Consider the following 13,988-nt stretch of genomic DNA (forward strand, 5'->3'; position numbering starts at 1 on the left):
GGCCACTAGGGGTCGCCCTACTAGTGGCCGAATGCATTCAGCAGTGACGTCACCACTGAATTTCGACTCGTTGAAGCCTGGCAACGAGTCGAAATTCAGGCACTGCAGTGCTCGCTCCCGCCTGTCAATCAAACAGGCGGGAGCGAGCGCTTTGAAGGAAGAAGACGCGCGCAGGCTCGGGGACAAGGTAAAGTATTATGTTCACTGTATTATGTATACTGTTCACCTATACAGTATGCCTCCAGTTCCCCCACTACAACTCCCAGCATGCCCTGGGAGTTTTAGTGGGGAAGCCTGGAGGGACACTGTATAGGTGAACTGAGGGGGAGTGGGTTGAGCGGAGCAGCGGGGCCGGGGGGGGGGGGGGGGGGGGATTTGCGGGCTGCTCGGCGTGGAGGGAGTACTCTGGGTGAACTAAGGGGGAGGGGGAGGGAGTTGAGTGGCGCGACGGGGGCGGGGGAGGGTTTGCGGGCTGCACGGCGGGTGATGTGCTCCGGTGTTCATCTATACAGAGTGCCTCCAGTTGTTTCCCCACTACAACTCCCAGCATGCCCTGACAGCCAATAGATGTCAGGGCAAGCTGGGAGTTGCAGTGGGGAAAAAGCTGGAGGCACCCTGTATAGGTGAACTACGGGCGGAAGTGCCGGCCCCAGCAGGCATCAGTGACGTGGTGCCTGCTGGGGAAGTCTGCCTGGTAGTGAGCACACTACCAGGCAGACAAAAAAGCGTTTTTAATATGTAAAAAAAAAAATTAAAGGCAGGGAGGGGGTTAGGGATAGATGGGTAATAGGCAGGGACAGAAAAGAAAAAAAAAGTGATGGTGGGAGCTACCCTTTAAGCATATTTTTCATGTCTTCATCCGGTCGCTCTGTTATTGATTTAATTAAAGCAGCAGTTATTGTGGCACTTTTTTTTTTTACGGTTGGAGATAACAATGACTGACAAAGAATGACAAGTTTCACGTCTTTGCCAAAATAGCAACCAATCTGGGTCCTAGTCTCATTTTCGCAATACAGTTAAGAAAAGGAGCTAGGCCAAAGTTTCTACATTATGGGAGAGATTGTTGCCAGTAGCAACCAATGAGATTCCAGAGTTCTAGAGGCATTTTTAACATTTACATCTGGAATCTGATTGGTTGCTATGGGTATGTACCACTCTTCATCTACACAGGTTTGATAAGGTTTACTAGGCCCTGACGTTCTGAATGCAATGTGAGACAGTAAAGGAAGATTCATTAAATCCTGTGCAAGGAAAATTTGACCAGTTGCCCATAGCAACAAATCAGATCACTTTTATTGTTTAAAAAAAAAAAAAAAGTCCTCTGAAAAAGTAAGAAGATATCTGATTGGTTGCTATGGGCAACTGGTCAACTATTCCTCTGCACAAGTTTTGATAAATCTCCCACCATTTATTTTAGACCAGTTCCCGTAACAAAGGAATTTGCTGTTATTACTGTAATGTACACACTAAAATATACTGTAAATTTATTTTTCAATCTTCATTTATGAAGGTTATGAAAAACACCAAAAGTATCTAATTTTGTCTGACTGCTTACCCGGTGAAGCCAACAGAGATCAAATTTAAGTAGATATTTATCATTTTCACTATATTTCCCAGATTTGTATTGCCCAGTAGTTTTGATGGAGTCAGGGCTTACTGTAGGAGGGTTCCACTATTCCTCTGCACAAGGTTTAAAGAGGTACTCTGCTGCTCACGCCATCTCCCATAGACTTGCATTGAAGGGGGGGGCGTGATGTCATGAGGGGGCTGGACTATGACATCACGAGCTCCCGGCTCCAGCGTTCGGAACAGTTTGTTCCAAACACTGAGCAGCGGAGTACCCTTATAGCGCTTGGAAAGTTATAAAGACAACCCCTTTTTTAAGCCGAAAATGACCCAGTGATCAGCAGGTCTCCACCATCTCAAAATAACCATGATCAGCTGTAATGCTGTGTTTCCAGAGTAAGGCCCCCTTCAAACTGCATTTTATAGTGTGTATCCAAAATTTTCAGCAAGTAGGACAACTAGGACGTATACATCATAGGCTCCCATGTTTAAAAAAGCCCAATATTACACTGTTCACTCTTTCGGCCTCCATGTGGTGAATGGAGGCCTGTTGATCCATTTGAAGTATGCACAAGGAGCTGTGACAAATGGATCATATAAGTGCTGTGTGAAAAGAGCCTAAGCTACAAGTGGCCAGACATTTGTCATGTAGCAGTAGAATAGTGGAAGTATAGTATTACATGGCGTCCATTCAAATTAATGGCCGACCCAATAAGACATGGACAGGTTAGACAAAGGGCACTGTCTGCTCTTGTTCATGAGGGGGGAGCCTTTGTGAGTCTCTTTGCTGAAACTAATAGGGCATATGGACAATGGTTGTCTATATCAGTAAAGGTAACTGGGATATTTAGGGTCAAGTTTGCAAATTGCCTTAAGAAATGTTTGCATCTGTATTTTATGTATATAATTCCAATAGAAAAATCAACACTTTTATTGATTGAAAGACAATTTCTTTAGATGCCCCATTCTTTGGGTATTCTGGTATCTTACCAGTTCTGGAGGAAAATGCTTCTTTGCAAAGAATGGATTGCAAAAGTGATTTATAGTGTATGTAAAGTAATCTGTCTCTCCTTCCGGCAACATTCTCTTTTGAAAAACATTAGTCCTTTTGTGCCATTCAGAATTGCATGTATAGACAATATATATTCATGACCTGTTTGTGAGCTTAGGTCTATTATGTATTGCTGATGTGTGATGGAATTATTAGGAAATCTTCTCAAGATGTTTACAGTCTTAGGCTATTCTGAAATATAAATAAGTAAGGAATGAGAATACAAATGATGTTCTCTTCATACCATACACACCAGTGTTACAGATGACATTAAAACATGACTTTAATCAATATTGGACAATGCCATTTAGTCACATACTGTATATTACATCCATGTCTTTGTCTTTTCCCTTTGTTATGCCAGAGAAATGCTTGAACATATGAAGGCGGAATTCACAGCATTAAAGGTACAGCACCAGTCGGCAGTCCAAGAAGGTCTTCAGCTTCAACAGACCAATCACAAGTATGAGATAGAGAATGCCTCTGTCCAAGAGAGGGCGCAAAATTTACACCAGCAGGTATTGTAAATGTAGTGTGTGTGTTTCCTATAGATCTTTTCATATAAATTAATAGTAGTATTATATAAATTAGTAGATACATTAACTGTTGTTGAAAACTCTTCTGAACTTGGGATCCCTTATTGGGTGGTGTACTACCCAAAATATTGCTGAATCTTCTTTCCAATGTGGTATTCCCAATGCTCAGATTTGTTCCCTCCATACTGGTTTCACAGATTGAGGCTGCAGGAGGATTTTCTGTCTTTGTATATTTGTAACAGAGTCTGTTATATGATTCAGTAGCATTTCAGCACATTGGCAGCATCTGTGAAAAAGCTACCGACAGAATACCAGATGGAATGCACACAAGACCAATATTCCGTTGTTAACATTGTTATTATTATCATCGCTATTATTTACAATGGCATTTCTGCCCGGAACAAAATAATGTGTGACTCGGTGTGATATAAAAAAGAAATGATACTCACCTGGCCTGATCTCCCCCAGCTGATGATTCAATAATTCCTGGTCTCCATCACTCACCACTGTATTCTGGTTTTCCCCTGCAGGAAGTGCCTGTTCAGCCAATTTGTTTTTATATCAGGTTAAGGCACTTTCCAAAAAAAAAAAAAAAAAAAAGGGTAACCATAAGAGCCCTTAAAGTGTACCTGTCGTCAACAAAAACTTTTTATATAATGTAGATAATACCATTATATGTATATTTGTAATATATATTGGTTAAAAATTGTGTATATTTTTGGGTGAAAAAATGCTTCCCTGCAGCTATTGCATGTGTGTTTCTATGAGGAGTCCAAATACAGGAAGTGAGGGCAGAACAAGCAGGCCCTTTGCAGGCTTATGGCTTGTAAATCATCCTGATGTATGAGCCAGGAGCATGTTAGAGAGCCTCAGTGCCCAGAGCCCTACTTTTTCTTAATGCACAGAGCCCTGGTTGTCCTCAGTGTACAGAGCTCTGCTTGTCCTCAGTGTACAGAGCCCTGCTTGTCCTCAGTGTACAGAGCCCTGCTTGTCCTCAGTGTACAGAGTCCTGCTTGTCCTCAGTGTACAGAGCCCTGCTTGCCCTCAGTGTACAGAGCCCTGCTTGCCCTCAGTGTACAGAGCCCTGCTTGCCCTCAGTGTACAGAGCCCTGCTTGTCCTCAGTGTACAGAGCCCTGCTTGTCCTCAGTGTACAGAGCCCTGCTTGTCCTCAGTGTACAGAGCCCTGCTTGTCCTCAGTGTACAGAGCCCTGCTTGTCCTCAGTGTACAGAGCCCTGCTTGTCCTCAGTGTACAGAGCTCTGCTTGTCCTCAGTGTACAGAGCCCAGCTTGTCCTCAGTGTACAGAGCCCTGCTTGTCCTCAGTGTACAGAGCCCTGCTTGTCCTCAGTGTACAGAGCCCTGCTTGTCCTCAGTGTACAGAGCCCTGCTTGTCCTCAGTGTACAGAGCCCTGCTTGTCCTCAGTGTACAGAGCCCTGCTTGTCCTCAGTGTACAGAGCCCTGCTTGTCCACCCTCACTTCCTGTATTTGGACTCCTCATAGAGACACACAGGCAATAGTTGCAGGGACACAAATATACACACATTTTAACCATTACAATATATTACAAATATACATATAATGGTATTATCTACATTATATAAAAAAGTTTTTGTTGACGACAGGTACACTTTAAATGGTCTAAGTTTTATTTTATTTATAGCAGACCTCTTTGAGGCCTTATTCACATCCATTTTTCTGTCTTCATTTAGTGTAAATGCCGTAAAAAGTAAATAAAGACTGTGATAGATACTATGCAGTGACTTCTGCTGCAGATCTTTTCTTTTTTCAGGATCCTGATGTATCCCAGCCCAATCAAGGACACATGCACACTCTTTTGTCCTCTGTCAGGCTAGTTTGATGTAAACCTATAGATATATTTAGCAACTGCAGTGGAAGCTTTCTCTGTGTATACACTAAACATAGATGGAAAGGATAATGTGAGTAAAAACTGAAGGAGTTTTCTCCTTATGAACCCCCTGTCCCGATGCCCTTATAGAGCATATGGACGTCATAGAGGTCCAGGATGACTGCTTGACCTGGAGCATCCATGTACATTGATCCCTCAACTTACAATGGCTTCAACATTCAATAGTTTCAACATACAATGGTCTTTTCTGGACCATTGTAACTTGAAACCAGACTCAACATACAATGCCTTGGAATCTGCGAAACGTGTCAATGGCTGGAAGAACCGACCAATCAGAATGGATATTTCACTGGTAAAACCCCTGTGCATGCACTGACTGGCTGTCTGGTAGCGCCCCCTACAGTACATGGAGGTTTTACATGTTCTTTACTCTTTACCTGTGCCAGGGTTAGCTGCTCCTTTGGACACCAGGTAATGGCGGCTCCATTTGACATTGTGTGTTCTGTACAGGACCCTGAAGAAGCTCCTGTCCTCTACATAAACCAGTGTTTCCCAAAGAGGTTGCCTCCAGCTGTTGCAAAACTACAACTCTCAGCATGCCCGGACAGCCTTTGGCTGTCTGGGCATGCTGAGAGTTGTAGTTTTGCAACAGCTGGAGGCACCCTGGTTGGGAAACACTGAAATAGACAGTGATTTACAGCTCCCAGCAGATCTTTCTTACTTTTATATGTAAGGATTTGCTTTATCCATATTAGTTATCTACTTATTTGTCTTTAATCCTCACTTTTTCCTATATTTGGATGACCTTTTGGTGGCTTCAGAACCAATTACCAAATTTCCATAGAGTTCTGGTCTCAACATACAATTGGTTTCAACATACAATGGTCGTCCGGGAACCAGTTAATATTGTAACTTGAGGGACCACTGTATTATAAAGATGGCTGTTCACTTACTTCAAACCACATGTACATAATAAGTAACTAAAGTAAATAAATTAGGTAAATCTTTGCATTATTCGTGTTGTAAGCGTCCAATATTTTGCCTGTATTCCATGGACAAAGTATATTTCTTTGTGTGGTTGGGTCATGAATACAAGACAGGGAAAATTGTGGAGGCAGCCAGGTATAAGGAATCGTAGCCCTGTCCTATATTTTAAAATGTTTTCTGGTGGAAATGCATTCTATTTGCAGTTGAATATAAATTACCCTGGTTGAGCTGCGCCCGCACAAACATCACACGCTATATGTGAAATTGTAGAATTCCATCTTCCGCCTTCTGTCTACACACCTAAAAACGAGTCTCTTTTTTGTTGTTGTACCATTTAGCTAATTTTTATTTTACTTTTTATTTGTTCTTTGAGATGCAATATTTTACTTCTCTTTTTTTTTTTTTTTTTATTGCTTGAATTCTCTTTTTATTTTGGCAGTTAACCTATATCCTATTTTTAACACTGTGCATTCAGAGGCTCAAGGAGCAGTAATAATAGGAAGACTCAGAGCAGTCGTGATGAATATTTATTGCGCTATATAGTGATTGAACAAAAAAGGTCATTACCCAGTACCAGTTTGTACTCTCTCGGAATACAAATTGAGAACAACTTTTGCAGGAGGATTTAAGTTAATTTTGCCATTACACTGAGAAATTCTGAAATGATTGAACTAGCAAAACTGCATGCATTATTCTGTAACTAGAAATGCTTTATTAAAAAAAAATGCAGAAACAATTAGGAGAGAAAAGAGATTGAGCCATGCAAGGAAAGTATAAATAAGTCTGAATTGAGATTGATTTCAACATAATGCTGTGTAGGAATTCCCGTCTATTGATTCGCTTTTGAGCCTGTGCGCAGAACCTAAAAAGATAAAGTAAGCAAGGTCAGATAATCAAACCGTTTTTTAATAGTAAAAACAGCAACTGCCACTGTACACTATTAAAATAAATCCATAATACAAATTGCTTTCGAGAAAAAGTGGATGAGGAGCTGATCTTCCTATTGAACCTTTCTACTGTTCAGTGACCACACTGGTAAAGGATAGGTAAGGATGCCAGGAAGATCGATACTAAAGATGTAACAAGGAATCATTCAGAACATTAAAGGCTTACAAGGGAGCAGAAGAGTGGTGATGTCTGTTCTCTACGTCACAAAGGGAGAAGAAACATTAACCCCTCCTGTCATTCTTTCTTTTCTATCCTTATAGATTATTATTAATTCTTTTTTTTTTTTTTCAAACATCACCCAAAATGCCTCGTGTCTGCTCTTGTGAAATCTTGCAGCCTCTGATGCAAATATGTTTACTCTGAGAGCGGACACTGACAGCAGAGGGCCCCTGAGCAAGAAGAGTGTCTGGGCCTCCAAGCCTATGATAGCAACGAAGATAAATATATACATATACTTACTGCGCACAAGCCATACATACTGGAAAATCATATGCAGAAGCTGCTCATACATAGGGCACATGCCACATACACAACACTCACACATAGGACACTTTGTGCACACACTACATGGGATACATGCTGTGCACATGCCACTTATACATAGAATACATGCTGCAGGCATGACACTAACACACAGGATACATGCTACTCACATGCCGCTTATACACAGGATACATGCTATATACACACAACTTATACACAGGATACATGCTACACACATGCCACTTATACATAGGATACATGCTACACACATGCCACTTATACATAGAATACATGCTGCAGGCATGACACTAACACACAGGATACATTCTACTCACATACCACCCACACATAGGATACATGCTATATACACACAACTTATACATAGGATACATGCTATATACACAACTTATACATAGGATACATGCTATATACACACAACTTATACATAGGATACATGCTACACACATGCCACTTATACATAAGATACATGCTACACACATGCCACTTATACATAGGATACATGCTACACACATGCCACTTATACATAAGATACATGCTACATACATGCCACTTATACATAGGATACATGCTATATACACACAACTTATACATAGGACACATGCTACACACATGCCACTTATACATAAGATACATGCTACACACATGCCACTTATACATAAGATACATGCTACACACATGCCACTTATACATAAGATACATGCTACATACATGCCACTTATACATAGGATACATGCTATATACACACAACTTATACATAGGATACATGCTACACACATGCCACTTATACATAGGATACATGCTACACACATGCCACTTATACATAAGATACATGCTACACACATGCCACTTATACATAAGATACATGCTACACACATGCCACTTATACATAAGATACATGCTACACACATGCCACTTATACATAGTAGCGTGGAAGAAAATGAATGACGGCACTCACCGGTAAAACTTTCTTTATTTCTCCATAAAATCACAGGAACCCAAGCAGGTCAGGGGGTGCTGGCAAGGCGGTAGGTGTGCGGGACGTGACGTTTCATGCGTGAAAACGCACTTCCTCTTGCCGGCGGCAAGTCCCGCACACCTACCGCCGCCAGCACCCCCTGACCTGTTTGGGTTCCTGTGATTTTATGGAGAAATAAAGAAAGTTTTACCGGTCAGTGCCGTCATTCATTTTCTTCCACGCTACTGTTGCATCTTCTACATGGACTGAGCACCACCTACATACTTGCGGCTTTAGTTGTCTGGGTCATCTGGATATATTCTGGTCTGTCCCGCAGTATTATCCGAGGTTTGAGCAGTGCCGGCTTACCTGTTACTCTGTTCAGACATTGTTGCCACTTATACATAGGATACATGCTACATACACACAACTTATACATAGGATACATGCTACATACACACAACTTATACATAGGATACATGCTACATACACACAACTTATACATAGGATACATGCTACATACACACAACTTATACATAGGATACATGCTACATACACACAACTTATACATAGGATACATGCTACATACACACAACTTATACATATGATACATGCTACATACACACAGCTTATACATAGGATAAATGCTACATACACACCACTTATACATAGAATACGTGCTACATACACATCACTTATACATAGGATACATGCTACATACACGTCACTTATACATAGGATACATGCTACATACAAACCACTTATACATAGGATACATGCAACATACACACCACTTATACATAGGATACATGCTACATACACACAACTTATACATAGGATACGTGCTACATACACACAACTTATACATAGAATACATGCTACATACACACAACTTATACATAGGATACATGCTACATACACACCACTTATACATAGGATACATGCTACATACATGTCACTTATACATAGGAAACATGCTACATACACGTCACTTATACATAGGATACATGCTACACACATGTCACTTATACATAGGATACATGCTACATACACACACCACTTATACATAGGATACATCCTACATACACGTCACTTATACATAGGATACATGCTACATACACACCACTTATACATAGAATACATGCTACATACACGTCACTTATACATAGGATACATCCTACATACATGCCACATATACATAGGATACATGCTACATACACATCACTTATACATAGGATACATTCTACACACATGCCACATATACATAGGATACATGCTACATACACGTCACTTATACATAGAATACATGCTACACACATGCCACATATACATAGGATACATGCTACATACACACCACTTATACATAGGATACATGCTACACACATGCCACATATACATAGGATACATGCTACATACACGTCACTTATACATAGGATACATGCTACACACAACTTATACATAGGATACATGCTACATATACACCACTTATACATAGGATACATGCTACACACATGCCACATATACATAGGATACATGCTACATACAAATCACTTATACATAGGATACATGCTACATACACACAACTTATACATAGGATACATGCTACACACATGCCACATATACATAGGATACATGCTACATACAAACCACTTATACATAGGATACATGCTACACACACACAACTTATACATATGATACATGCTACACACATGCCACTTATACACAGTATATATGCTACATACATGCCACTTATACATAAAATACATGCTACATACACACAACTTACACATAGGATACATGCAACACACATGCCACTTATACACAGGATACATGCTATACACATGCCACATATACATAGGATACATGCTACATACAAACCACTTATACATAGGATACATGCTACACACACATGCCACTTATACACAGGAAACATGCTACACACATGCCACTTATACATAGGATACATGCTACATACAAACCACTTATACATAGGATACATGCTACATACACACCACTTATACATAGGATACATGCAACATACACACCACTTATACATAGGATACATGCTACATACACACACCACTTATACATAGGATACATGCTACACACATGTCACTTATACATAGGATACATGCTACATACACACACCACTTATACATAGGATACATGCTACACACATGCCACTTATATATAGGATACATGCTACATACACACACCACTTATACATAGGATACATGCTACATACACACCACTTATACACAGGATACATGCTACACACACACCACTTATACATAGGATACATGCTACATACACACAACTTATACATAGGATAAATTCTACTCACATACCACCCACAAACCTGTCCAGAGGAAAAGTTGCTGAGTTGCCCATAGCAACCAATCAGATTGCTTCTTAAATTTTTCAGAGGCCTTTTCAACAATGAAAGAAGCGATCTGATTGGTTGCTATGGACAACCTGTCCTCTGGACCGGTTTTGATCAATCCCCCCAATACTGCATGCTGCACAGGCCACTTTAGCAAAATGCTAAAGACTTTCTATACTCCTCTTTCTTTGTCCCCCCTCACTTGTAAGCAACCAGGATGAGTCTGGTGTTTCTACCAGCAGGAGGCAGCATTGCTGGACACAGTAATTATGTCACCTAGCTTTCACACTTCTGGCCCTAAGGACCCTCTTTCCTCCAGGCTCCTGTGCTCCAGACCCGGCTGCAGGTGGTATGTATGCCTCTATAGCAGTGGTCTTCAACCTACGGACCTCCAGATGTTGCAAAACTACAACTCCCAGCATGCCCGGACAGCCAACGGCTGTCCGGGCGTGCTGGGAGTTGTAGTTTTGCAACATCTGGAGGTCCGCATGTTGAAGACCACTGCTCTATAGTAAATGCCTTTTATATGTGCGGTATCTGTTGCATTATGCATTTCATGTTCAAGTAAATGTATTATTTAACATGTACATGTGTGCCAATTAGACCTAAAGTAGGAACATATGGTGCATTGTATGCCAGTGTAATACTTACCGAACAACAATGCATCTATAAATAGCCGTGTAAAGAAAGCTTCTCATTGCTTAGGTATTGATATAAAGTTGGCTATAAATACCTTTATGACACGAGCTGCTTCTTGTGTTGACTATATCTAATATAGTGAATAATGTCCCTGTGCTTTCTGTAGGTCATCTAATGACATCCTGACACATAACATTTCTACCTGCTTTGCTCTTTACTTTAATATTACTTCCGTTATCTTCATTTCCACTGTTTACTGCTCATCTGTCGCCTTAAGAACCTTTCTGCTTAAAGCTATTTCATACAGTTATATACAGTTAAAATACATCTCCAGCTTTCATCTATAATTCTGCGCTGATGAATTTCCTAAATCTTAAAAACTCCGGTGAGAACTCTGTTGCATTTATACAGAAAAATAGTTTCCCCTTTACCCTTCTCAGAGTGATAATTGTGAATTCTGTCTGACTGTCCTACCACAAGGGGGAGCTTATGAGCCTAGTGAAAACAAATTCATGCTTAAAGGGGTACTCCACCCCTAGTCATGATTTCCCCTATCCAAAGGATAGGGGATAACGTGTGATCGCGGGGGTCTGGCTTGGGGCTTCTGTGTTCATAACTTCAATCCATGCCCCTCCATTTATGTCTGAGGGAGGGACGTGATGGCTAGTACTCGGAAGCCCCAGGCTTCTGCTCAGCTCCTCTTGCTCCATAACAAGATGCTGGCAGATCAGAGTGCTTGTTTAACTTGACAGGTTTCCTTTAAAATAGTAGTAAAAATTTGTCTGAAATGGTATCTCCAATTCTGATCTGTCCAGATTGTGGAGGGGAGTGCAAAAATACATATTGCAGTCCCACAACCTGCATGACCAATAAAACCTTTGATTGATGTCTCGGCTGCTGCAATGCCAAGTGTCCAGCCGGCGGAATCTTTACATTAGGTGCCCATAGCTCTTTGTATTGAGAGCTTTCCTGGCCCCTTCCGTGCCTTTTCATTGACAGCTCTAGCAGTTTCCTGATTGGATAATAGAGGTGAGCAAAGGGACTAGGGAAGTTCAGAGAGTTCTGGGCACCTATTCAGAAGACCCTGACTCCTGCAGGCTGTGTGACTAAAACACTAGGTGTTAGTCTACTCCACTCCCCGCCCTCTGTATATGACAAAGCTTCACTTAGCTTTATTTGACTAATTAGGGTCAGATGCTAAAGCCTGTTCTTTTTTTCTAATCTGTTTCTATTTTCTGATTTATTATATTTTCTTATTTTATTTATAGTACATTATAATAGGGACATACATCTTGCCTGAGCTGTTTTTAACAGCATTTAGAGATATTCCTTACAGCAACCATAGACAGGAGCTGTCACCTTTACATGAATGGGAAACATTACTGGGCATGTTCTGTGGCCTTTGCAAAGGAAAGGGAGGCTAAGCTGCTATTGTCTTTTTTTTACTGTTTGTCGCCTTTAACTGCAATGCTGTAGAGATCACTTTACAGCAGCCTCCTCCTTATCATAATAAAGTAGGAGTCCCGGCACTCAAATGAATCTTTCTTTCTTCTTTTTTATTTTATAATTGCAATATCACATAGAGCACAACGCAGTACGCGTTACGGTACAAAAGCCTTTATCAACTGCACAAAGCAAAAGCATCACGTGACCAGTATATAACACATGGAGGCTAATTACAATTCATTAGTCACCATGACTACAAACATAAACAAAAAAGCTGTTGCTACATAGAAATACATAGATCAAAAAATTAACCAAATACTTATATTATTTCACGTCCCCGCCTTGTAAATTTCTCATTTAAGCTGGTCTCTAGAAATAAAATCAAAAATGATACATTGTATAATTATAAACAGAATGAGCAAAAAAAACTTCAGAGCAATCTCGCTATTTCATATTCGCGATTCATCCCTCTCGGCTCAAGGGTCCCTAATTTGTGGATCCAGTGGGCTTCCCGCTTCAGGAGGAGCTTCTTCAAACTCCCCCCTCTCCGAGGAGGCACTATCTCCTCCAATACCTGATATTGTAACTGCGCTATGTTATGGCCCATTTTTCTGAAATGTGCAGGTATCGGGAACAATAAATTATCACACCGTATAGTGGATGTATGTCTATTAATCCGATCTCCTATACGCTGGGTGGTCTCCCCAACGTTTAGGAGACCGCACGGACATTTAATCAAATACACCACGTTTTTTATCTTACAGGTGAAAAAACCTTTTATATAAAAAAATCTTACCACTATGTGGGTGTATAATCCTGTCTCTCTTCAACACATTTGAACACTGGGCGCAGTTCAGGCATGGGTATGTCCTGTTTTTCTGGGAGCATAAGAACATTTGTTTAGTTCTCTTACTGGACCCCAAATCTGCCCTAACTAGTCTATCCCGTAGATTCGGGAGCCTTTTATTGCAAATCAGGGGAGCAGTCTGAAATTCTGCAATATCGGGGTATGCATTACTTAAGATTGACCAATTCTCTTGGATTATATTGTCAATTAAGTTCATCTGGGGATGAAAGGTCCTGACAAACGGTATTCTGTCACATT

General features: G+C 40.7%; 1 protein-coding gene across 7 annotated transcripts in view; it reads left to right on the forward strand.

Moving 5' to 3' along the window:
• The window catches only part of LOC130274181 (cingulin-like), a 419,288-nt gene that overhangs the window by 161,179 nt on the left and 244,121 nt on the right, over positions 1-13,988 (forward strand). For all 7 annotated transcript variants that reach the window (XM_056522196.1, XM_056522193.1, XM_056522192.1 and 4 more), the window contains one exon: positions 2,982-3,135. In XM_056522196.1, the coding sequence (XP_056378171.1) occupies positions 2,982-3,135 (154 nt within the window). The remainder of the gene's footprint in view (positions 1-2,981; positions 3,136-13,988) is intronic.

Source organism: Hyla sarda, chromosome 5, assembly GCF_029499605.1.
Source record: "Hyla sarda isolate aHylSar1 chromosome 5, aHylSar1.hap1, whole genome shotgun sequence".
NCBI lineage: Eukaryota > Metazoa > Chordata > Amphibia > Anura > Hylidae > Hyla > Hyla sarda.